General features: G+C 31.8%; 3 protein-coding genes across 6 annotated transcripts in view; all 3 read right to left on the reverse strand.

Moving 5' to 3' along the window:
- The window catches only part of LOC119083333 (myocardin-related transcription factor B-like), a 68,185-nt gene that overhangs the window by 26,172 nt on the left and 14,068 nt on the right, over positions 1-27,945 (reverse strand). The window lies entirely within an intron of this gene.
- Positions 12,458-15,965, reverse strand: LOC119083336 (replication protein A 70 kDa DNA-binding subunit-like). 2 transcript variants are annotated; one of them, XM_037193032.1, is made up of 5 exons: positions 14,034-15,965; positions 13,789-13,969; positions 13,578-13,734; positions 12,885-13,086; positions 12,458-12,821 (listed from the first exon to the last, which is right to left on the reverse strand). In XM_037193032.1, exons 1-5 carry the CDS (start codon positions 14,053-14,055, stop codon positions 12,523-12,525), a joined length of 861 nt encoding a protein of 286 aa, XP_037048927.1. In that variant the 5' UTR covers positions 14,056-15,965; the 3' UTR covers positions 12,458-12,522. The 2 variants fall into 2 exon arrangements, with proteins under 2 accessions (XP_037048927.1, XP_037048926.1); XM_037193031.1 differs by having other exon boundaries at positions 13,578-13,969.
- On the reverse strand, positions 15,998-24,943 carry LOC119083332. The gene is made up of 2 exons (XM_037193021.1): positions 21,682-24,943; positions 15,998-21,627 (listed from the first exon to the last, which is right to left on the reverse strand). Exons 1-2 carry the CDS (start codon positions 24,371-24,373, stop codon positions 16,568-16,570), a joined length of 7,752 nt encoding a protein of 2,583 aa, XP_037048916.1. The 5' UTR covers positions 24,374-24,943; the 3' UTR covers positions 15,998-16,567.

The following is a 27,945-nucleotide window of genomic DNA, read 5'->3' on the forward strand; positions in this document are numbered from 1 at the left end:
GCAACTGATTTGAGCTTAGATTAGAAAGGTTTTACAGACGTGATTCGATAGAAAAGAAGCAAACAGACAAATGGTAAAAATAAATCGTCAATATAATTTCGGTTGCCATACATTCGAAGGTATTTTTACTAATTATCTGGGCAAGAAAAACAACAATACCTTTGCACAGCAAAAGTGTTCGAATGGTTTGACTGTCTTCGACATCTCTGTAATCGAATTAAGTCTTTCAACTGACACTACTTGGCTCTCGACCAGAAAAATAAAATATTTAGTTGACGCTTTAATGCTGGCGACACTAACAAAACATTCGGCTCAGACACAATACACACATTATCGCAGTTGTTTTTCTTCATTTTATGCTAATGAAATTATGTTTAACCAGAGATATTATCTTATGTTCAACCAAATTACCATCTTCAAGATCAATGTTGAAAAGAAATTCTAATAAATTCAACATAAAAATCAACAATTTTGATTTTGATTCGCGTAAGAAATAAAAAAAATTGAAGTAAAGAAAAAATCAATTATTCTGAAGTAAACACAAATAACCAGCAAAGAAAACAAATTCCCAATCAAGCATAAACAATCGTATACTGAAGTTCTGATTAATTTCATCCTAATTTGTGTGGATGATGGATGGTAGCTTATTACATAAATTAATTTATTCAAGGGTTCTACTCATTCGATGTGTTCATCAGGGAATATGGAAAATGTTTATCGTCGATTAAAAATACAAAACAAAATGTGTATAGCGTGTATACTATGAAAATGGAAAATACTTTAGCCTTGGAAAAAATACTTTGTAATGTCAAACGTTCAACAAAAGAAACTGTACAGCACACAATCTTCATTTACTCCCTTCTAAGAAGCAGTTGATAGCTTGTGAGGATAAAAGACTTTGAGAGACAGACTGCATTATTTGAGATTATATGATTACTCCGTAAAGTTCTTTTAGGGGTGAAACATCCAAAGATTTCATTGTAGCTACAACTTGTTGATTCTCATAAAAAGTAATTTCCGACATACTTAAATAATATTGTAGCAATTTAGATGTTCCTCTTCAGCAATGGCACGTTAACAATTGCATGAAATTGAAAATATTGAAAGTGCCACACACTAGATTTTTCATACATTGTAAGATGATGAAAGAAATAAACATAGCCAGTGCCACACGGAACAAGTCGCTCTGTTTAATTAAAACACGAACGGCGATGAAATGTAAAAAAAAGACAGAACATTTTGTGGGCATGTCTAACCGAGAAAAAATTGTTTACAAAGATTAAAAATCTTGGCATTATATTACATCGATTAACGAATCGACGAAGTGGGTGGCAGTCAAATCTGTTGACGTGTATAATTTCAAAAAAATTACGGTAATTAACGACCTTTGTCATTACACTTACACGTCAATTAAGACTCACTACTTTGAGAAAACACTGGAAATTAATTTCATAGAAATGAAGTTAGTCCGAAGAGGGATACTATGGGCACCTGACTCACATTTTTTTTGGTCTAGACACAGAATTAGATAATTATTGGAATGACTTTTGATAGCTAAAAGTTTTCTCGAGACTAAGTAAACTACAGACTAATCGATGAACTTTAGCTCTAGGGCAATAACAGTCTGTTGAGTTACAATTTTTAAGACTCAAAACTCTAGTTTCAAGAAAACATCGTAGTTTCAGGCATTAGACTATTGCCTCTATTGCCTCAGTGTTAAAAATTTGATCTGAGGTAACTTGTCATACAAAACGGCGATCTCTGCTATCAAAATCTTTTCTCCACCAATAATGGATTTGTTCCATAGCTTTTCACGCTCTATCGTCTCCAGCAAGTTTTATTCGCTCACCATAGAAACTCAGGCGTCCGCTGATAGACGATTTTACATATTCTGACCATTTACCATCAGCGAACCGCCGAGTTATGTAAAAGGACAACCAAAACTTTCGGGGATAGAAAGAGCCGGAAAAACCGTGGAACAAATCCGTTATTGGCGGAGAAAAAATTTTGATAGCGGAGACAGGCCGAGGCCGAGTACCAATTCAAAAAAATATACCCTTTAAGCGTAATGTACTTAATACAAGTGAAGTAGCAGATTAAAAGATTTTGTTGCGATGCACTTGTCGGTTCTGAAACATTATCGTGCGCTCTGGCAACAAATAATATTCATCAACGTTTTGCTGTAACAACTTAGCTCAAAATGCAATGTTTCTAAATCAATCAAAATTACAGCAAATCAACGTCACTTAAAACGTTCAAAATGACGAATGTAATTGTCGTAAGTTGTTTTAACAAACAAGAGACTGTAATTTATGTGAACTATTTTGTCTTTAAATAATTCAAAATTGTATTTTAATTACTACTAAATTTTTATCGAAACGGTTGTGATCGTTTCGAGGATCATTTGGTTTATCTTTATTGTCGTTTGATCGTTATTTAGCACTTTGTTTGTGTCCGACAAAATAGTAGCCGATGTTCATCATCATTTTCTGTTTGAGAAACTATCCGAAAACTGCACTCATGGTAATTTTCACTTACGCTACTTACTGCATTTGCATTCAAAACCATCCAACCATTCTGGTATATTATTTTTTTGTCAGCGGTGAATTGTGTGGAAGCACCACAGCTGGTTTGGATAAATGTTAATTTCTAAATGTAATTTTAGTGTCCAAAACTTTCTTTGCAAATAAATACAAAATTTGGCGAAGGGAACTGTACCTGACTAACAACGCAAATAATGCTACAAAATTAGAATCAATCTAGACGCTATTGCCATGCCGACAATTTTCTAAAATGGCTCTTGAATTCCATTCAACATTTAAAACATTGAACCCTGAACTTCTTTCATAATAAGAAAATTTCTCTTTAAAATCATTAATTAGACCCATATTCACTGACGCTCTTTCAAATATATAAACAAAACTTTAAATAAAATATCTTTCAATGCGTTTGAATGGTTTGGATAGCAACATCACGAATCGATGCCAACAATTCGCTCGCTCTTTTGGTGCCTATTTGGATGACAATTTCTTAAATGCGTGTTAGGCAATGATTCCCTATTATATATTTATGTTAGCGACAGAATAAACAAAAATAAAATCGAATTCGACCCAACAGAGTATAAAACGTCTACGACACTTTGAGTTTGTTCTCGTTTTTTAAGTAAATAATTAAATGTAACGTTTATGTAGTAGCTAGTCTCAATATGCTATTTTCGAAATCAAATGCAATTTTTGGTTAGATATAGCTGTAGAATTCATGTCTAACGATCCAATTTGTAATAAATCTTAAATTTTAGTACTTTGTTTTTGCTACGACTGGCAATTTCTGAGTTCTCCGTCCTTGTTCGATCTGTCAATTGTAATGCAATGTAAAACATGTTACATGTTCATCGCATTGCATTTTAATATACTTTACTGTATACATGTGTGCATCATTATGATTTATGTGACAAATCACTATGCTTTCTTTTAGATTCTAGTGAATCGCCAGCCAAACTTGTTTTGTAATTAATAATTAGTTTAGTCGAATAGAATCAACAATGTTCGAATTTCAAGCATTTATAATCATCTTATGCAATATTCTTGCCATTTGTGTAAGAAAGAAATGTGTTGTGTATGGGTGTACAGAAATGTTGCACGTACAGACTGCACACAAAAATGGTCGATGTTTCTTTGACGAAATACCTAACATGCTTTAGTACACACACTGTATTTTGTATGCATATTGTCGTGTGGTTTTAAAGTTTATTTTTTGACTTGAATGGTTCTTCTACCGGGTTGGGATTATTTTAAGCAGTGACTTCTTTCTCTAAAACTCTTTTATTAAAATTGGGGTGAAAGAAAATTTGCAAATTTATTTGCATGATTGAAACGATGTAGTCCTTAAGCTTGCTCTTTGCAGTATATTTATCTCAATAGACTGAATGGAGGAACCAATGTTACCAACATAAACTGGATTCTCCTCATAGACAGATGACAGATGTTAAATTTAACTCTTGGCAAAAAACAGTTTCGAAACTACAATAATTATTCTACTTAAAATTCTGATTTCAATAAAAACAAATATGTCGGTGGACGTAGTAAATCCGGGGCTACAGTTCTTGACATAGAAAATTTAATAAACACAATGATGATCTTGTCTCAAACCTTTTGATACGCAATTTGTTAAGTATAATTTATTGCTTGGCGGTTAACATCACAAAGTGTTTTGAGATTAACTTGTGACTTTTCACTAATCTAACATAAACCTATAAAATTGACTGTGCACTTCAAAAATGTGCCAATTTGTAGAAGAAAACAATAATAAAGCCAAGGATATCGTTTTAGTTCTTTGAACATTTGTTAAAAATCATTAAAAGGCAGATATATATTTTTGGTACCATTTACCTTTGTAAAGTATTGTTACATGTAGTTCAATTTGTGATATTAATGATATTCTAAATTTGCATTCATTAGAAAACGGATTCAGTTGGCGACTTCTGAGGTTAGACAATATTTTTGATGAGAAAATTAAATTAATTTCGTTTTGTACAAAATTAGGCCCGTTAAAAAAACAATGTTAACGTAATACACACGCGCCATCAAACCTGTTATGAAATTTACAGATAATTCAATAACAATTCTAAAAAAATCTAACGTCATCTAATTACAAATTCACTTAACATTTTCAAAATTTGAATAAATTTTCATATTCAATTTTCATCACGAACTTTTATTAAAATTATTATTTTGCCGCTTCTCCCAACCCAACCACCGTAGTCAAATAAATCCGATAAAAAAAAAAAACAAAATTTTCGATGCAAAAGATGTTATGTCCCTATTCAAATTTAAATTGTGTTAATTGCTTAGTTATGATGCCACAACGGAAAATTTTCCTAACTATACGTGGTGTGAAAATTGGGACACGAAAATAAAATTAAATAAAAAAAAGACGAATTCATGGATATTTGGTAACACATTTTCTATAGTCTCGCGTTATATTGATGTCGAAGTGAGCGTGAGCTAGACTTTATATTGTATACGACTTCGTCCAGTTTCCAACTATATATAAAAAAATACGATTTCAACGTGTATGCGTGTCTGTTTCTTCATTCTAATTCTTGCTTTCTTGAATAGTATATAATGGTAAAAGAAATCAAAAAAGCACTTCATAACCACCCACTCAAAAGTGTTGTATAAGAGCCCAACTCGAGCATTTTTTTTTCTTCCTAACTCATTTAATTTATGTATGTCGACTGCATGCATAAAAGTCTGCTTTTTCAAACACATATTGAGTTTTGTTTTTACATTTCGAACATCTTTTCGTATTTTATGGTAAAAATAAATTCGGTATGTGAAGAAAATTCAGGAAATATTTATTCGAAGAACGGTTCGTTAGCAATTAAATGGTTTTCTTTCTAGGGAAATTAAATGATTTTAAAAATTGTATTGTTATAGTTGTTATAAGAAGTAGAAGTTGTCAAGAACATTCGGCATTCAATTATTCAAATTATTTTCATGCTTTCGCTAAAAACTATTGGCGCTGAAATAATACAAAAGAATGATTTAAGTCGGTATACGCGTTGATATAAAAAAATGAATTTATCTTCATGCCACTATAAAGCCAAATGTTTTACAATTTCCACGTTAAAAGCGACACAATAACATGTTTTCTAAAACAAGAAAGAAAAGAAAATAAACGTTTTAATGTTTGGTTAAACATGGATGTCATATCTTTGGAATAAAAATTAGGTCATTCATTTGCGTCAAGAGAACCCACAGCTATAGCATTAACATCATTTTTTTGTCTAGTTTTATTAAAAATTTAAAAATTTGCAATGACTATTTTAGTTTTCCGACAGAAAGTGTTTTATTTGTGCTGCCTTTCCATGTTGAAACACGTATTTTTCCTTGTGAACGATTTTTTTTATAGTGCAATGACATGAGCACACTTAAAAATTTAAAATCTTTGTACGAGCTAAAGTTCTGTACTCTGTAGTACAGAATTTTCAATTATAAAAAGAAAAGTGCAAGAAAAATGCATTTCAGATCGTAGAAAGTGTTTCATCGATTTCGTTAGAATCGTTAGAATCTGTTGTACGTTTCGGACGTTTCAAGGGAAAAATGACCTGACTACCCTTATATAATAGTGCAGATTTGGAAATTGATTAAAAAATAAAGATCACTTTTTATCGGTTCGATATATCCATTTTTTTCATCCTATACGAACTTAAATCCTTATATAATAAGTTGAACATATCACTTCGGTGACAACGCAAAAATATAGTACACGATGTGACTTTACATGTGGATATAACACTGATTGGTGACATGTGAAAAACACCGATTGCAACTTAACGTAACAAGTATTTGTGTTCATGTCCCAGTCAAGCAATAGCGGCGTGCACAAGTTTGTGTTGCAATAGGATTTTGCTTATCAACTTTTTTAATGACGTGTTATGTCGCGTAGAAGAAGAGGATGCAAACATTGAATTCAGTTGGTTGAAACTATAATCAAGGAAGACAGACCAGACAAATGCAGTTCTGGACTGGACAATATCATCACTCAGAGATGATATTATTCATCGAAAAAGCTATCATTATCGCCCAGAACACGATGATATCACTTAAAATGTCACCCTGGGCGATATTATTATTCAGAAATGATCACCCTGGACAGTAAAATCACCCAGTGGTAATGTTATCTTTCTGAGCGATATTGATTATTAAGCGATAATATTCCGGACGATACTATCGTTCGGGACGATCATCACATGGTAGAAATATGTCCCGTCACCGTAATAAAGGTACTTTGCTGCTTCTATGTTGTTTATCAATTAAAATATTGCTGAGAAAAACAATTCCATGAAAAAAACGCGGTAACCTTTCTGCTATTATAAGATTTTTCGTACTGCTATGGGTGGGTAGTCGGTGATACATATGTTTTTTTAGATAATAAATATGCAATGTCAAAAGGTAAACCCACGTGAATATTCTTAGTGGGCGAAGAAAATGGTATTAAATTTCATCCCTTTCGGAGAAAATTATATTTAAGCAAAAAATTATTTATCTTTTTGTGCTACCATGGGGACTTGAGCGTTCGGAAAATATTTCATTTATTATTGAAAAGGACAACCCAAATTTCACATAAAATTTAATAAACTATGTCTGCATAATTATTTCGTAAACTGTTGACGATTTCATAAATTTTTATTACTCCACAAAGTTTTAAACTTTGGCAATCAAGTTACGTTTCCATGCATGCAATATTACATGGTAAATAACAACATAACTTTTTACTAATTACTATGAATTACTAAGTACCACTGATGGTAAAAGAACATTCTATATTCACAACCTGTATTTCTTATGTAGAGCCTACGACTTCATCGGAAACTTGACCAAAGAAACAATAGAAGATACGAATGAGGCCCGTTAGCGAATCAAATCAAAAACTTGTTTACATACCATAACACCCATCAATCAAACATATTCCTAGAAAATATAATTGCAAATTGGTCAATGAAAATGTGTCACCTACACATCATCAAACGCAGTGACACGGCTCACAACCAAATGAACGAATTTTCTCGCAACTCGACCATTTCTCATATTAACGTTGATATGCAAAATGAAGAGTTAAAAATCATACGAAAATGAACCTATCAAATATTTGAAAATAACTTTGTTATATTATTATGTTAATTACGGAGTCAATGTAGCATAAATTATTATTTTGGCATAGAAATTTGCCATTGCGGGCTCAGACTTATGATATTGTTTTTTGATGCAATGTGGTGTACAGTTAATTATACGCTTTAGGAACAATCGTTAGATTTTGCAAAATAAATGCAATTTTTTGTCGAAAATACATTAGATCCATCCATATGTAGCGCGAAAAATACAAAGTAATTCAAAATTCTTACAGATTTATTGTGAAAATTTATGGACATTGAGCATGTGTGTGTTAATAATTTTCCTTTGGGTGTATAAAGTAAGTTTAGTTTATGCTCGACGGCTGGTGTATGGATTAGGTTTGAATTTATAGACCATAAACGAATATTTATATTAAATCTGCAAAGTTTGAAACTTAAAAATTCATATTTTATGGAAGATTTGGCGCGGCATGCTTTTTATGTACACATCATCAATTTTTTGGTTTATTTCTCCTAAAAAAAAACCCAAACCAAAGTTTATCAAATTGTAAGCAAGTCGGGACTGTTGTGAAACTAAACTATTTATTTATTTTTCATGAGCTAGATTCAAAATTTTGTTAATTAAACAAGTCATTAAGTTGTCTCAAAGTCAAACAAATTAGTGGATTTTCTTCCTTAAACAACATTGAACTTTTTGTGAAGAAAAACTTGATTTAGAAAATCGTGTCAGTGTTGGGTTTTAATTAACGATTTGAGAGTACGAAAAAAAAACTTACATTTTATTTAGCGAGACCAATGCATTTCATGTGTGTAAACTTTCTACGTGTGTGGTTTCAAACTTAATACGTTTCGAGTCATAGAAATGTAAATGGAATGTTGGAACCGAAACTTCGTTCTAAGATTGAAGTGAACTATTTCGTCAATTGATACAATGTTGGAGTGCTTCATATTGTTATTAATTACAACTGAAAGATTGTGACTATGATGTCAGCGCAGCTGAACCATTTTTTTAAATCGGTACAAGCACAAATGTGCCACTTAGCAGTATATACTTACAACTCAAATACATTAGGATTAGGCTGAGCAGGGTATCACTCTATCGTGTACATAGTATAGCTCAGTGGATAATAGTACTGTTCAACCACCACAAAAAATGTACTGCTATACTGTACAAATTAGAGACGAGTACAAAATTGTTAACATAGCAGTACAATGTACATCTTAGCTGCACTTAGTGTGAAACGTAATATTCAGCTGTCTTGCACAGTTAATATCCTAAAAAAAACTCCTTAATTAGGGATCATTCCCAAAATCACACTCCGAGGGGCATTGGGTTCTGTACTAGCCACACCCCCCCTGAACAAAAATAAAGTTTTACCGAAAATGCACCCAAAAATTGATTGCTGTTCTAAATAGAGGGACCCTAGAGGAGTTCAAAACGATGGTCAGTTAAGCTGGACCAGATGCTTCCCCACACCCATACAACTAAGGAAAAAATTGTATGGGCTGGGGAAGCATCTGGTCCAGCTTAACGGACCATCGTTTTGAACTCCTCTAGGGTCCCTCTATTTAGAACAGCAATCAATTTTTGGGTGCATTTTCGGTAAAACTTTATTTTTGTTCAGGGGGGGTGTGTTTAGACGATATTATCGTCCTGGATGAAATTTTTTTAGACGATATTATCGTTTTTTAGACGATAGTATCGTCTAAAAAACGATACTATCGTTTTTTGGACGATACTATCGTCTAAAAAACGATACTATCGTCTAAAAAACGATACTATCGTCCAAAAAACGATACTATCGTTTTTTAGACGATAATATCGTTCCTGACGATATTGACCGTGTAGTTATGTCGCCTCACCAATTTAGTAGGAAAGACCCAACAACTTTTGTCATTTCTCGATTTTAAAATATTTGTTAACCTACTTAGAAACGGCAAACATATCTCGCCGGTAAAATAATCGATCTATTGCGTCGGTGAGGCGACATAACTACACGGTCAATATCGTCAGGAACGATATTATCGTTTTTTAACGATAGTATCGTCTAAAAAACGATAATATAGTCTAAAAAAATTTCATCCAGGACGATAATATCGTCTAAACACACCCCACCTGAACAAAAATAAAGTTTTACCGAAAATGCACCCAAAAATTGATTGCTGTTCTAAATAGAGGGACCCTAGAGGAGTTCAAAACGATGGTCCGTTAAGCTGGACCAGATGCTTCCCCAGCCCATACAATTTTTTCCTTAGTTGTATGGGTGTGGGGAAGCATCTGGTCCAGCTTAACTGACCATCGTTTTGAACTCCTCTAGGGTCCCTCTATTTAGAACAGCAATCAATTTTTGGGTGCATTTTCGGTAAAACTTTATTTTTGTTCAGGGGGGGTGTGTAGCATCGCAGTACATACATTTTTTTAAAGTTTCCACATATTTTTGTGTGGCATGTTGGGAAAGAGGTTCTTAAAATTGTTGATGTTTTTCTTAGCAATGGCTATTATTAAAGACCTCACATTGAGCTCGTGTATTAGATAGATTAAATAATAGATTTTAGGAGGCTTCTTACATTGAGAAGCAGGAGCCCTGATCATATATAGAGCGGACAATCCCTAAGGATATGTACACCAGTCTCAGATGTCCAGTCACAAGAACCGATCTATTCTATTAAATACATTCTGTGAGCTCGTGTATGTGTAGTCCCGCCAATTCATTTTAGCGTAAGATTAATAAAGACCTCGCCTTGGGCTCGTGTATTTCATTTTCGAGTAAATCTTTCCTCCCTTAATCGTAATATAATATTGGACTTTGTTCTTTGTGGCTGCTCATTACAAAAGACAATCATATTACCAATGGGTTTGAAAAGCTCATGAATTAAAAACCCTTACAACGTACATATAATCTAGGTATCATATTTTCGATTTAATCAGCTACACACTGTTCCCGAATCTATTTGTTACACAAGCCGTCAAAATTATAAACTTTGTTTACACAGTAATTAGCATGCAGTGTATGCATAATAATGAGAATTTATTTATACAGCCACTGTTTTTGCATACATTTTATTATATAAAATCATGTAAAATAATTTTTTTACATGTGCAAGTGATGTGTTATAAAATTTAATGTGTGTGTGCTGTTGCATCCTCTATTTTAAACAAACTGGTCTTTATTCAATAAGCGCAATGAATTTGCGTTACACGTAGAATACGCGTTCGGAAAAGGATGCGTGGAAAATTTAATTTTGATTGAAAAAAAATATTGTGTAACAATGCGAAATATGTTTACCCCTTCGTTCAGCTGGATTTACAAGTTTTGTTGAAAATATTGTATTTACGAAAATGAATTCTTTTTATGCTTTCAATTCAGTGAAGAATATTTTTGCACATGAATGTGGATGTGGAACTTATTGAAATATCAGTAAGCTGGGGGACCGTTTTAAATAAAAGTTTTTTTTGAGAGACGGCCAAAGGATTGAAATGATTTGAAATAAAACTTAGAGACATGAAAATGAGAACATGGTAGAAAGTGGAATTATTTCTCTGACAAATACATTTTTAAAGAAAAGAAAATGCTTTTACGAATCGGTTCCTTTCACTTTAATTTCTGTTACCTACTAAACTACTATAACTTCAATGTTGAAAACACATTAAAATATTGGTTTGAATTCGCTTGATCGAAATGCATTTTTCTTAAAAAGTATTTACGACTGCGGTAATTTCGGTGTATAGTTTGTTAGGAATACGTTTCACACTTTCTGACTAAATTTCATGCAACCTAAATATTCTACAAAATTTATTTATAAAGAAACTGGGTCATTTATGGAACTTAATAAAACGATGCTCTTTCGCAAGACTAAAATTTGCACGTTTTCAATTTTATTCCCTCAAAATTGTTTTTGCTAACTGTTTTAATGCGCTCTTGTGAAGAGTTACTGTTCACAGTCGCCTGCGAATAGAATTGCAGACGGAGGAGTATATATATCTGTAATTTATATTTACCTTCTTTTTATGACACAAAATAAATGTATGAAATATGAAATTAAAATATTCTTGAACGAGTGACCATCAATTCAATTCGCACAATTTCATCAATTGTAAATGTCTGAAATTCAGTATAAACAATGAATATTCCGATGCAGTTAAATAACATTAAGAAGATTTAAAGTGCATTAAACCATTGACGCTAACTAGTATGCTGACTCATTGCGAATCTCATTGGAAAGTGTGGCATCAACTTGAAAGTGTGGGCGAATGATCCGAATATCAACGAAAGAAAAAAAAAACTAAAATTTAAATGTCTTGTCATCTCACATTAAATTCAAAACAAGAAATTTATTATTTTGTCTCAGATAAAAGATAAATATAAATCAAATTTAATAAATAAATTCAACTTCATTTACCGTCAGATTATATATTCGTATAATTTTCGGTTTAATTTCAAATTTTCATTGAACTGTGACTACACGTTCACGTTCATCGAACGATTCAGTTTGAAGATATTTCTTCAAACATAAAATTTTAATCACATGCTTTTTAACACAAAAACAAATCTTAAATCGTATTAGACAGTCATTCAGAAACAATACACCTCCGCGAAATATAAAACTAGGCCCCACCTCTTGGGTGGGTCGGGTCCCTTGACTGACTTGAAGAAATGTTAATTATTAAAATCTGTAATTAAGATATTCTTTTATACATTGGTATTTACGAGTAGAAACACTTAACCCGATTTTGGGCTACTGACTTCAGTTTAGAAACATGTAGTTGACAAATAAATCAAAAGCAAAGTGTGGGAAGTGGCTATTCCGTTCTTAAAGCAAATCGTGTTCAAAAATCATTCATTATTTATTGTATTAACAATGTAATGACAAATTCAATGTGAAAATCATTTTTTTATCTCTTGTTCGTACCAAGTCATCATGTCTTGTGCAATTTTGATATCTGGACTTGGTATGAACAAGGTATTTTGTGCGATAGTAATGGTTTTCGATCCATTATATTCATTGAGAATACCATTGTGGATGAGCACAGGTGTCCCTTCAGATTCAAAATCGTTGTATGCAGTGCCCCACAAAGTCAAGAGAATGCATTGCTTTGAGTAGTCAGTGATGGTCAAGTCGCGCTTGATCTTGTTTTGACCGACAGATTGAGATCCCCAATTACGCGCAATGATTCCAATAAAATCTAAATGAAATTAGGGACAGGTTAATTCCACACTATTTTCAAATTATTTTTATAATAACTTACCACATCTGGAGCTTTTCTCAAACAATTTGATCTCTTCTATCTTTGAGAAATTAAATCGTAATTGCGATACGGACGAGTCATCAATTTTCTCAATTTTTGATGCACTCAGCAAGCAAATGTATAGACCACATCCAACAAATAATGGGAAATCTTTGGATTCATTTTTGACATTGAAGTTGGTGAGTCTATATGCTTTGTTGAACTGTAGATATATAGAAAGAAAATTGCATTTTAGAAACAGTACATAATCTGGCTAGTTGTACTCTTATATAGCGAATTATGTGACGAATGAACAAGTGACGAAATTCGAAGTATTCTGTAAATAGTGATTTTGGTAGAAGAAAATGTGTTGTAATATCGGAAATTGTGTCTACGAATGACTACAGCTGTACTAAGATAATAATTTCAGCCAATGAAGCTAGTTATAGCGGTTAGTGTGAACCAACATCAAAAATGACCGATCGAAATGACTTGTAAGTTCAATATTGTGAATACAGTGGTACCTTTCATATAGCGTTCAACAAACAACAAAACAGTCTTTTACTTGCCACCCGAAGATGGCATCTCATCTAAGTGTTCTTGCAACCTTCGGGTGGCAAGTAAAAGACTGTTTTGTTGAATGAAATGGTCAACTTTGCGGTAATTTTTGATGAATACCATTCGTTTGTTAAAAGTTAAGGTAGAAAATCTCACCTCAACAACATCGAAGAACGTTTCCGTTTGCTGAGGAAATACAGTGACCTGAACTTCTTGATCTCCATCCATCGCATGGAAGACGAACATGTCTCCATTTTTAGTGGGGCGTTTTTCTGATTTAAATGACACTCGGAATGTTACTGGACGGTTGTTGCTATTAAAATATTTCCTTAAAGATTTTTGATCGAAAGAAGTAGTAGTTACGTACCTCACGCCTACCGATAACTCAGACAATTGAATTGGTGATTTTTCACTTGTCTCTTCAGACTTATTCCAGACATTGTAATCGTATTTGCTGCAACTTGATGTTGGCGTTTCCGGTGGTGTAATTGGTTGGTTGTTCCACGGATCAAATTTTACTTTCTTATTTTCGTTTTGATTGTTATTATCTTGATAAAGAACACAAGTCGGTCTTCAATCGTTTATTTATTATTCGCAATATTCAAAAAGTACCTGGCTTGCGTTTCGGCGGCATCTTTAGATTTTTTACGAGAAGCAAAAATTAAATATTTTTCTTTGAAAGGAAGAAAATTGAATGACTTTCTTGAAAGGCTTGCTAAGAGAAGAATGAATGAATTTCAATTCTATGCTCACTAAGAAAATTTAGACGAGTAAAGTTTTTTATGTGATAGGTGAAAAACGTAGTCTCACGTCACAATAGATATGAGACTACTTATTTCGAACCTTTGAAACTTTCGTTTTTCACTAGGGATGTCACTGAAAGAATAGAAAACTCTCGGGTCAGTCAAACATCAGGGATGTCACTGAAAGAATAGAAAACTCTCGGGTCAGTCAAACATTTATCATTTTTTCTTTTTGAAATTATTGTGAGCAAGCATTTTCCTTATGTGACTTGTGGATTTCGTAGGGATTACGTCTCACTGTACTAGTAGATTACATTGTATGCTACGGAAGTAAATCAATAATGAAACAAAAGGTTAGTTTTATACTTCGCCTTCGGTTCAGATGTATACAACACTACTTGTATAGTGAGTTTTTTAAGTACCAGTCTCGAGTGAAAAAAATTTTGAAGTGAGATATCTCAAAAGCTAAATCTGTCGAAATCAGATATCTTAAGTCTCATAATCTATTGTTCTTCTAGACTCAATGAGACTTGAGATATCTGATTTCGACAGATTAGACATTTGTGAGACCTTATTTTTACTTGGGACAAATTTGTTTCCGATTGCAGCATTCAACATATTCTGAAAAATGAGGAATAAGTAACGAAAGAATTATGGTAAGGTTTGATTTGAGTTTGTGCTGCATGGCAATTGCAATGTTGATCAATTTTTCAATATTTATGAGAGTGGGTTTATCGTTATTATGAATAAAGTCCTGGTCAATAAACATTATTAAAAGGACAATAAGCGCAACAATTTTCACAGTAGTTTTCCAAAGAATTCCAATTTGTATACTGTCCACATTGAGGCTACTTGACATTACTGTGGACACTTGGGTAAAAGTCGACAATTTTGATGATATTTATACTGTTTAACAAAAAAGCCAAATTTGTGTCTTTGCAATTAGCCAATATTTATTAATTCGTTTTTAAATGTTTGTATTCATCGCTTTTTATAAAATGGTTGTCTTTTATGTCCATGTCCATTAGTTCGGTCTCCGTGAATCGAATTCCGAATTTCATTGCTTTTCGCCTGCACGTCTTTATCGACGTGCTTCACTTCTGATTTGTAAAATCGTCCATCTGATTGAGAAGAAATTTTTGTTCAACGATGTTCAGAGGAGTGGAGAAAATTTGAAATTTTTTTGCAGAAGAGCTATAATAGTTAGGTGCATTGCCGTAACGAAATGATGATTAAGACACAATTACAGATCGTCGTTAATCTTAAGGAAAAACTTATGAAAAAAAGACACGAAATTGTCACTCTCAACATGTTTGTCATATTTGAAAAGCGAAAGGAATATGATGGCACATTCTAAAGAACGGAAATTCGAAAAAGTTTCTGCACACAATTAGGAAATTAAAATACCTTCTTCAGATATGGCATTTTCTTCAACTGCGGTATCCGTCAAATTGTAAAAATTTCGTTTCAATTGATCGTATTTCTTCGACAACAGTAAATATTCTTTGAGGGCGATATTTCGTCGTTCACCAGTTTCCGCAATTATTGTCTTTCGTTCTTCGTATCCTTGTTCGTACCAATTTGTAGGTTCGTCCATGGATTTCTTAGCAAGATCCTCTTCACTTCAATTAAATTAAAACAAATTCAACTAATGTACAAGACTACACACTTTTATGTAATATTGCTGTACTTACGACATAATGCTTTGAATTAAATGTAGATTTTCAATCAATTCTCAGTTTTTCTGCTGACTGAACGCTTAAGTATTTTTAAAATGACGAAAAGAAAATTCAAAGGCAACTAATTGTTTTTAGGGGTCTTACTAGAATATAATAGAATTATACGAAAATCAATTACATTTGATCTTTAGTTTCCAAGTAGCATTTTTTCCTATGGAAAATCGTTAGTTGATCTTGTGAAATAGATTTTGATTTTTCGAATTTTTAATCTGAATTGAACCTTTGAAAAATTGTACATTAGATCGTTTACGTAAATAGCATTGATAAGCACTAGAACAGATATTTTTAATGGACAATTGTCTCGCTACAACGCACTTCAAGCAAAAGTACAAGGATTGACAGGTGACAAATGGAGGAGTTTTTGTATAGATTTAATATTTTATAAGGTGAGAGTTTGGTGCGATGATCAGCATCGCGGAATTTTAAAATCCCATACAAATTTTATTTCTAACAGTGCACAGTCCTGTTTCAGAACTTTGTTTATGGTATCGCATATGCTTGTAGTGCGTTGCTATCTTGTAAAGTAAACTAGAACGCAAGCAATGCAGTGGATATCCTAAAATAAATTTACATAACAATTTTAACTACTGAGGCACCCCCTGAAAATTTACATATAAAACGATACTGTTTGGCAATCTTTTTTTTGTTGACATTAGTTAAAATATTAAAGATATTTAATTTCAAACTTTGATTTTGTGTGATCATTTAACTTATTAAGTCGTTGAATCTCTGCTTTTTGTTCTCGTGTTGGTGGAATTTGAATGTTTGAAAGAGGAAAATCTCTACAAATAGCTAGGTCATCCATTACTTTTACGCGAGTTAGTGGTACGTATGATGTAGCTATTTCCCTGGGAAATGGTGGTGGGGGAAAGTTTAAATCAACCACAACTTTCTTTATGGTTTGACCCTGACTTTTATGTGAAGTAACACCAAAATATGGTACTATAGGAAACTGCTTTCTTTTTACCTTTACAATTGGTGCTCTCATACATCTTTTTCTTAAAGGAACTGGTAACATTTTTGAAATGTCAACACTAAATTCTTGTTCCTCTAATGGAATCGGTACTATTTTCGGTGGTAAGTTTTCTAAGTTTGGAAGATTGTCTGTATTATTAAATTCTATCAATGCAAATACTGGTTTATGAATGTAGACAGAATTTTCTGGAAATATTTTCGTATTAACATTTTCATTATTTTCTGAATCTAGATCGTCATAAATTAATTGTTTGAAAATTCCGACTGCCCCATTGCTTACTCCTAGTTCTGTATATAAGCTTCTTGTTAACGTGACATACATGTTTTCTACTAAAGGTAAATAGCCAGGTAGATTTTGAGTTTTGTTATCATCTAAAGATAAAATGTACTGTGCAATTTCTTTATTTTTCTTTGAATTAACAGAAAATTTGTCATTTGCAACACAAACTATCAGTGGAGTTTTATTATCCTTTGCTAATTTTTCAGCTGCTTTATTGTTTATACGAGTCCTTAAGTCATTTCTAAATACTATTATAGGTGCATTATTCCAGGGTGACTCGTTCAGTGATTTTACTTCATTGTCAATTCTAACAATACGTTTTTTTAATTCATTATGGTCATCTTTATTGGCATTCCCCTCTCGGATTCTATTTTGAATATCTAATAAAACTTTGTCGGTTGTTCTCATTTGCTCTTTCAATATGACAACTTCATTTATTTGTAACCATAATGCTCTTCCAACTTTTTTTCTAATTAGTGAATTATTCACTTTTGGTAGTTTTATGACTTGTCGTTTATCTTTCTTCGCTTGAATATTTTCTTCTTTTTGTTTTATTGTGTGTTCCTCTTCTAGTTGTATTATTTTATCTTCTTCTGTTAGATTTTCGATAAAAATTTCTTTTTTATTTTTTAATTCATATCCTTGTTTCAGAATGTCTGCGTAAACCGGTAGATCCATTACTGGTTTATATTGTAATAAATCACCAAAAAAAACTATATTTTTACCACCAAAAGGTAATGTTGCATCTGCCCAATCTTCCTTTGCTATACTCATCAAACGACTTAATTTAGCTAACGTGTCTAATCCTATCATAGAAACTTCATCAAGGAAAACGTATTTTATATGTTTCCATTCCATTTCTATGTTCGATTTTTTAGTTTGAGATATTTTTGTTAGTTGTCGACAGTGTAAAAATGACTGCATTGTTAAACCGTCGATACCCATTACGTTAGCTGCCGCAGAAGTTGGCGCTAATTTCCTAAGAATTGACAATCGATCAGTCATTTTGAAGTATTCAGTTAATGCTTTGGTCAAGTGAGATTTTCCTGTACCAGCTGAAGCAGGAATACACATTATAAGTTGGTCTTGCCTATTTGCATCATTATTGAAAGAACATTTTTCGTCTAAATGATCAGTTATGATTATAAAAGCTCGACGTTGTTCTTCATTTAAACTGTAATTTTTTATAATTAAATCTTGTGTGGTAACATTAAAAGAACGAACAGCGACTTCAGGAATTTTATTGCTGTCATCACCGAATGATTGATCAAAATGAAAACTGTTAGAATCATTAGTTTCATCTGAAGTACCATAAAGTATTGCCTTTCTACGTTTTTCTTTTTCCAATTTTAATGATAGTTGCCATTTAATATTTTTTTGATGTAAATCATGTGTGGCACATATTAATGGCTTTAAGTTGAATTTTGCACTTCTTGAGCGAGTTTGATTTGCAGTGTTTTTAATTATTTCATCAGGTTCACAGTTAAAAATAAAATTTTTATTTTCATCTATTATAAATCTATTAGTTTTTGACAGAGCTTCTATTGTCGAATTGATGTATTCACAATCTTTTTTATTATAAATATCATTTGGTTCTTCACACATATCAAGAAGATTTGATAATTCCTCGTCTATTTCTTCGTCAGATTCAGATTCTCCGTCTAATCGAGTATAGAATGGTGGCTCTGCATTTACTTCTTCCAACTGCTCTATTAACTGGATTAAATGTTCATTTTTTTCTTCTTTGCACTCATGTAAAAGTTCTATATTATCAATGATATTTTTGTGGGAAAGATATTTTTCTTTCTCTTTCCATGACTCTAACCAACTTTCATTAGGAGAGCAAAGATGTGTATATGTTCTCCAAGGAAAAAATAATGTTAGAATAGATCTACAATATCTTTCTTGAGTAACTTCTCGATTTTTTCGAGGAATTTGTGGTCCTACTAGCACTGGTATTACTGTTTTAACACGCTGTACTAATATATGTGTAGATGTCTGTGGATGACATTCATCGAAAAGATATCTTTTTTGTGCTGGCCTGCCTTTTGTTTTTTGTGGCACATCGTCTATGTCTATATCTAAGTTCATTTCCTTAAACATTTCTTGTTGTTCTTGCTCTTTTAAAAGTTTTTCATCTGATTTATCTTTTTTTTTCTTTTTATATTTTGAAACAAATTCATATAAACATATATCATTTAATTCTGTTGGTCTGAGTTCATAGTCAACTCTCTGGTTAATTAGAACGAAATTTGTCTTGTCAGCGTTCAGTTCTAATTCGAATTGTTCCTCATTTTTTTCTAAATTTATGTCTTCTTCCAATGGAACGTCGTTTTCATCTAGTTCTATTATCGATTCCCTATTTTCTTCAGTTAAATCATTAGTTTCAATTTGATTTACTCTATCTAGGCCGGTTTGTATATAACGTTCTATTCCAATAAGAAAGATATTTTGAAAGGTTTGATTTGTAAAATGATCTTGATAATTCATTAAATAACTAGCTACTTGAACACCAGATAATTCATTTTTACTAGCTATCGTGTTATAACATTTTAAAATTAGTTTTCTGGAACGTTCTAGTATGTCTATATTTTGATCTGAATTATTAGACGATTGTTCTTCAAATGTATTTACAGCTTTATGTATTAATGAGAATATATCATAAAAAGACAGATTACTTTTAGTAACATAATCTGTAATATAATAGCATAATGCTTTTGCATCTTTACCGCTGAAAATATATTTTATATCCATGTTACATCGACATGCCGAAATAATAGTCTCGTTATAATTATTTAGCCATTCATTTGTTCGCTTCATTTTCAATTCTCCAGTATCTGGATCTATTGATGATTTTTCTACTTTTGCTCGTGGGAATCGCATTCTACAAGTTGTTTTTTTATCTGTTAATTTGGCATATTTGTAGCAGGTTGCATTGTGACGATGAATATTAGTTTCAGTGACTAAATTAATTAAGTCTTGCGCAAATTTTTGTTCATAGTTTAAATCGCGCGGATGAGGTGTAAAAATGCAGGCAGCTGGTAGATCCCCTTTTAAGTACTTCCAATTTTGATCAGGGGATTTGGTTTTTTCAGATTTGGAAGTATTATCAGACATATCATTAGACAGATTTTCATAATCAGATTCAGAGTTGACCATAATATCATCATATTCGTCGATATGGTCTCCAATCGTCTCTTTAACAATATCTTCCAAGTATTTTATTAAATTTTTTCGAAATTCTGGGTCTGCTATCTTTTCCATCATATCTTTTGGTCTTAGCTTATGTAAGAGCCAAAGGAGCATGTGTACATGAAGGCTTCCCCTTCCTTGACTTTCTACAGGTCCAAAGTACGAATCCATTGGTCCAAGAACGCCGCCCATAATCAATGCAGATATTATATTTTCAATCAAGTAATTAAAAAAAGTTGCTGTTGATACTGGGTGTGATGCAGTTATTTGCGATCTAACATATCCAGATGGAAATTTATTAAAAACATTTTCAAAGTCAATGTCTACACCACAAATATAGAGTGATATGGGATTGCAGGTGTCTGCAGGGTTTATTGTTAAAAAAATATGAGGTAGGCCCTTGTTATATATCAATGAATGTAAATTGACTCGTAATTTTGAGCGTGCTTGAACGCTTCCTTGTACATTTCCACCTACAGCCTTTACTTGTTTTACTAGCCTATTTACATCTGGATTTACTTTGAAAGTAGTATTTTTGTTTTTCTCTGAAATTATTTTTAGTGCTTCCTCTACATCAGTTGATTTTACATTGGATATTTGTTGCGCGTAAGATTGTGAATATGGTTGATTCATCATGAGTTTTGCAGTATAACATGCATTACGGCGTTGTAATATATTAAAAACAACAAAAATAAAACTGTGGTGCCGCTCAAATCTCTTATCTTGATAGCTGAGTAAATACTGTATGTGCATTTTATAAGAGGTTTTGTTTTTTCTATCTGGATTATCTGGCCCTCCTAATCCGTAGGGAAACAAAGTTGGAAACAATCCTAACAGTAATAAATGGTTATCATATTGGTTAACGAGCTTTTCACTGCGAGGAATCATATAGTAGGTATTGTCTGTCGTGTTAACTTGTTTTTCTGGAAAAGTATTATTCAAAATATGATCTTGAATATCTCCAGTCGATGTGTCTATACCATCAACATCAATTAGAGCGCTACTACTTAATGAAATCAATGTTTCTCCAATCTCATCAGTTTCATTAGAATCTGATTCATGATTTATTGTATTAAATTTAGAGTCATTCATAGATTCAGTGTTATCTAAATTTTCGTTAGCATATCCAGAACGGCATGAATTAGAAGCATGTACGTTTGTACTCGAATCCATTGTGATCCATAGAGAGTCAGGTATATCATCATTTGGAAGACTGTTTAAATTTTTTTCGGAAAGTTTAATGTCTTTATACAATGGGTTATTTTCAATCAACCATTCTAAGGCTGTTTTAACCTTTTGCCGCCTAACTTTTAAAAGTTTACTTGTTTCAATTTTGGATGGAGGATTTGACCCAACAAAAATTATTTTTATACTATCACAAAGACTGTCTTCAGTAAAGGGAAGAGTTTTAGCTATACTACTTATATTTTGTTCAAAAACTATTACGTTTCCACTAATTTTAGATTGTTTTGTGGATGCATCATACGTTCTAGCTTGAATTTTAATAATACACTTGTTATGACGATATAATGATATTAACTGTTCTTCTGGAATAGTTAGATTTTGTAATACTTCTGGAACATCCCCTATGAACGAATCATTTGCTGGCGAAAAATCTGGAGTTGTTGGTATTTTTCTATTTAAAGAAGTAATACATTTTGAACAAATATTACATAAGCTATCGTCGGTCATGGAACAATTTTTTAAATCTATTCCAGTTTTGTATAGTATTGTATTTTTATAGCAAAAATAAGTGAAGTCTTTGTTTTTGATTTCAGTATTGTCATTGGTATTTTTACCTTGTAATAAATTCTTCATATATACTGATTCTTTATAGGTAGAAAGCTTTTTGTTTATTACTGTTGTATCACTAGATTCTTTACATATAATTACGCCTGGAATACTATTGAAAATGTTTTCTTGTATGCCGTAAGTAGCATATTTTTCTGGCGCTTCCTCATTTTTTTCATTTGTTTGCTTTATTTCTTTGGACAAGACTTGAAGACCTGGAATATGTGGTAATTGTTGGTTCGATTGTAGTAATTCCCTGTTTTTTATATCTGAGAATTTAACTTGCTTGAAATCCTTATTGAATCCTACTCTGTTGCAAATGCTACATGTTTTCTGTAAGATTTCTTTTTTAGACATTTTATCAAGAAAATTTTCTAAACATTTTTTCTTAATAGTTTGATCTATTGGCGATGGCCATTCGTAAGGAATTTTCATATTATTTTTTACTCGTTTTTGTTTTTTTTGGTCAGAATTTTTTTTTTTAGTTTCCTCTTTTTCCGTTACGGACATATTTAAACGATATTTTTGTATTCTACATTTATTATGTTCCCTGGTTTTATTAGATAATTTGATACGCTTTATAAGTTGATCATTGGAATTTTCTGTTGATTTTCTTTTTAGTGTAATTCGTGTATTCGTGACGTAATCTGATTCTGTAGAAATATGTGAATTTTGAACCTTGTATCCATGTTCAATAATAAAAGGAGTCAAAGTAAATTCATGATTAATATCGTAACCACCAGAGCGACGTAAATATTCATACAGTGACTTTATATTCGGAAAGAAGAAAATGTTAGATGTTCCATCATTTTGTGGAAGTCCTTTTGCAGATCGTGCATGTGGATCAAATACGACATATTCACCACACATCCTATGAAGTGCTATAGATAATGAGGAACAGATAAATATTCCGCTGTCATAATCTTTGAAAAATCTTTCTATGTATACTTTTGCAAATTTATTAAAATTCCCAGAATATTCCTTATCAGATAATGGTTGGGAAGAAAGTTTAAATTTTTTTAGCTTGAAGCGATCAATGTCCACAAAAATTTGTTTTTCAATTTCATCAGCAGCTAAGTGTGGATTTGTTATTTGTGATTTCGTTAATGTTGGTTTTTGTGATCTAACTTTAACAGCTTCATTATAGGAAACTGCGTAAATTTGATCTCCTATCATCAGAATTGAATCAAGGTCAACGCTGCTGATTTTATGTTTCAAAATTGTGATAAAAGCTAAAAACAAAACAGAATTTGCGGTACATTGTTTGTTCCGTGAATTCTTATTAAAACGAATATCATTTTGAGCGAAACTTCCTGAAATAACTTTCAATGCATTGGATAGTGTTGGTTGATATAATGAATTATTGCTTTCGTTTTCAGTCATATCAATAAAATGCAATGGTACTAAAATTACTTTTACAGCATCTTCATTATTTTTGACAATATTTGATTGTAAAATTGACTGATTTTCTTTTAAAAAAAAATTGATGAAATGTGTTGCATTTTCAAAGAATATAATTGCTGATTTTGACCCATTACTGTTACCATTCAATGTACGACCATGAGAATCAAAAAATGCATAATGTGAAGAGCCATCTACATTTTGTAATCTTATCAATCCATACGATTGTTCTTTACATGTAATTATTCCATATGTAAATTGACATGATTCGAAATTGTGAACAGCATCAACGAAAAAATCTTTTACCAGTCGTCCCCCGCGACACTCAGTTAAATTAACAAACATATCGATTTTTCTTAAAGAAAGTTCTACATTTGGAAGTAAATGTATTGCTTCTAAAAATGTATCGTTATATTTCGAATTTAAATCAAATTGATATAAGATACATTTTTCGTAATAGGTTTGACCTTCACGAAGTATGCTATTAAGATCACGAGAATTCCAAGAAATAACGGGTTTAAAAGTAGCAGTTGCTAACGCTAACGCTGCCATTGCAGTACATTGGTGATGGGGCAACTTAAATTCGCTTGAGAATTGAGAAAAGTCGCCAAGAATAATTTTATAAAAGTGGTTATATCCTTTGAAATCGACTTCTGTTACTGATTTTTTCATCAAGGTGGTGTCTACGATGTCATTACGGGTGGAGCTTGCTGAATTATCGGAATTATCTAAAGAATTTTCTTCATTGATCAACTTATTACGTACTTTCCTCATCGATACTGCTTTTTCCTTAATTTTTTTAGCATATGATTTGTTCTTAAGTTTCGGCATTTTTAGATTTTTTTTCTGTTTACAAATAAAATGACTTATTTGTGAAAAATAAGGGAATCTTGACAAATATATGAGGTTTACGAGATGTTCAATTATAATTCGTATCTGTGATCATATAAATACAATTAGTTTTAAAAGAGGTGGTGGTGAGGTAATGTCTTTGCACTGACTATTGTTTAATGTACAGTTTTCTTTAAAATTCGATTTTTGGATTTTTTTTTACTTTCACAATGCCTGTCGTTAGCACTGACCAGTGTTACATGTACTGGATTTTCTTACTTTCACAATGCAGTCTTTAGCACGGACCAGTCTTCAGCGAACTGGATTTTATTGCTGTCACAATGTTGCCTTTAGCACTGACCAGTTCCAAATGTACTGGATTTAATTACTTTTACAATGCTGTCGTTAGCACTGACCAATCAGATGTTCTAAAGTACTGGATGTTTACTGTAACTTTTATGGTGAGTAGCGATAGTAGCGATCAATGTGTACAAATGGCTCTAGCTCATATATTTTCTTTCAGAATTGATACACGAAGCTGTTGACCCATGAAAAATGATCCAGAACCTTTATCACAATATTTTTACTTGTAATACAAGTAACACTGATTAATGAAACTGTTTTGCTATTGTTATTATATTAATATAATTACTGTAGCACAAATGTTTTATTTAAAATTGTTGAGAAATTTGTTTACAAGAACTTTGTCAAGTAATAAAACAGAAGACAAAAGGAATACGTCTATGGGTGCGTTGTTTTTTATAAGGCTGTGATTCTGGGTGGTAACACCAAAATCCATTTATTAGGTGTAGTGCATTGAATTACTACTTTTGATGAGAAGGAATGGAAGTTATTTTTTTCTGAGGACGACTTTACGTCAGGTGTGTGGCATTATTAATTTAATTAAGTTGTCGTTCAAGACGGAAATATTTCAAAGGAATGAATCTGAAGGACGGATGTTTGTAAAGACGAGGTATAAGCCCAATGTACCACCAAACCACAGACCACCTAAGCCCATGTCTTTATTAAAGATATGACGAACAATTTGTATCACTAACTAAATCTATGTTCGTCTTTCAGTAATTTTATGTGTGTGAAAATTTATTGGTAACGAGGAAACAATGTTGTGTTTACAATTACTCTCACCTCACTTCTTCAATGTTGCCCATCTACGAACTTAACCTCATGATTTTCATTCTCCGTCGATTAAAATAAAAATTTTGAAAATCGGTAAAGAATTACTCGAGTTATCGAGTCCACAAGAAAAAGCGTCTGTGTTGAATTTCTGGTATCTCGTTGTACTCACATTATCCATCTGCAAACTCAACCTCAAGAATTTCAATCTTCGTCGAATAACATAAAAAAATTGAAAATCTGACAAGAATTAGGGAAGTTATCGCGGTAACAAGGAATAAAATTCTATTGAGAATTACTCCCATCTCATTATTCCAATATTGCCCATCTACGAACTTAACCTCATGATTTTCATTCTCCGTCCATTAAAACCAAAATTTTGCAAATCGGTTAAGAATTACTCGAGTTATCGAGGGAACAAGTGTACGGACGTTTTCTGTATTTAACGTTTTTTGCCAATGTAGAACATTTTCAAAATATCATAGTGAACTTAGCGTTACGGACATTTAAGGGTATTTTCTTTCATAAGACCCTGACTTTCAGTCAAGGGAACTATATACGAAAATCTATTACGTCATTTTCTAAAAAATCATAAAATCAATTTTATATCGAAAATGTGACCGTTAAAACTAAATACGTTCGAAAACGAAAAATCGTGGAAAAAAAAGAAGAAACAAAAGCTTTCGGATGCTAGGAGGTATTTTATACCTATTCGCAGAAACCTGATTTTCGAATATTTTTAATGAAAATGCAATTTTATCGTCGCAATTTTTAATGATCGATATAAAACCCACGTTTCCACACTTATTTGTATACATACAATTTCGATTCATATGCATAAATTGTTTAAGTAAATATAAGTACTAAATAATTTATGTAAATTTATAGAGAAGAGGTATATAATAAAACGCAATACGCAACTAATATGTAACCTCTAAGAAAATATTATTAAATTCAATTTGTCTGCCGCATTTTTACATTCGGAACAATTTTAATAATTGTAGTAAAAATATTGTTTGTTTATTTGAATGTAGTCTTAACATAAAACAAACACCCACAGGGTATATCTTGCTATTCATTTTTTTTTCAGTATGTATGTATTGGAATTTAATCATTGATGAAATTTTACTATTCTTTAGAATTCGTTTATTTCATGGTATGCTAATTCTACTGAGAATTTAAGCATAAATAATACAAGACAATATGGTTCGAAGTAAACCGATTCTTAAACAAATAATAATATATGATTTCTACGAAGGGAAGGTCTTCTCAAAAAGGTTAAACCTATCAAGTGTATTTTTCCTTTTTTTATCCTTATTGATTCTATTTCGGTTTTCTCAGAATTTTGCTTAACCAGACTTTTCGTTACACATAATACCGAACAAATAAAATCGAGTTATCATTTTGTATTCTTCGTGTATGGACAATATTTCTGAGCCTACACCTACACGAGCCTAACTTTCGATTAATTCTTAAAATCAACACTTATACTAAATTCTCGAATTAAGGAATGGAAAATAGAAAATTACCTGTTTTACGAAGTTATGATGTAGAATGTAGAATGAATGATGTACATAGACCACAAAAACCCATTAAATGTTCTATGTTCTTGAGGTTTATAAACATAATTTAGGATTATTGTATTTAATGAAAATTTATTTTCAGGTACAAAAACTTATGTAATAAAAACCAATTTGGCATATGCGTCTGTGATAATTTTTTTTTCTCTTGAACATCCAATAACACGAATGATGCAGATATTTTATTGCTAGTAATAAAAAAAATAATCTGCAAAATAAAAAAATATTCAGAAAATTTGAGAAAAAACATGAGAGACTGTCTCAAAACACGAAAAATTATTGTTAGAGAAATATCGAAATAATTCATGAAAAAGCTCTCGAGGATTACAAATGGTTTTTGCGAAAAGAAAATATTTTCGAAAGTATACGTAGTGTATGTGTGCTTTTGAAAACTGTAACATTATAATAACACAATAATAAACATAACTGCCGGTGTATGCAGAACAGTAAGCAAAGTATTCGTTCCTTGCTGCAATAATTTATTTTATAATAAAATTTATCATATAGGAAAACGTCTGTGATCATCATGGCGTAAAATTTAAACATGCTGCATATACATATACCACCGTTCAAACTGATCTGGTAAATTCTCGAGTTATGTATAAAATCTTGTCTCTTTGAAATATGTGATTCACCATCTATACAAATGACGATATATAGAAAGTGTAATGCTTAGAAAGATTTAAAGTTTTCTTTCTTTTTTTATTGAAGCTATTGGGATATGAAACGATATTTTCTTTTTATGAAAATATGCTCTATGCGATAAGTGCTGAAGGTATAATGTAGACTACAAAATCTATCTCGAATAAATGGACTTGTTATACGAATATTTTTCCGTTTGAAGAAATAATAATATCA

The sequence above is a fragment of the Bradysia coprophila genome, unplaced genomic scaffold (assembly GCF_014529535.1).
Source record: "Bradysia coprophila strain Holo2 unplaced genomic scaffold, BU_Bcop_v1 contig_588, whole genome shotgun sequence".
NCBI classification, from domain to species: Eukaryota; Metazoa; Arthropoda; class Insecta; order Diptera; family Sciaridae; genus Bradysia; species Bradysia coprophila.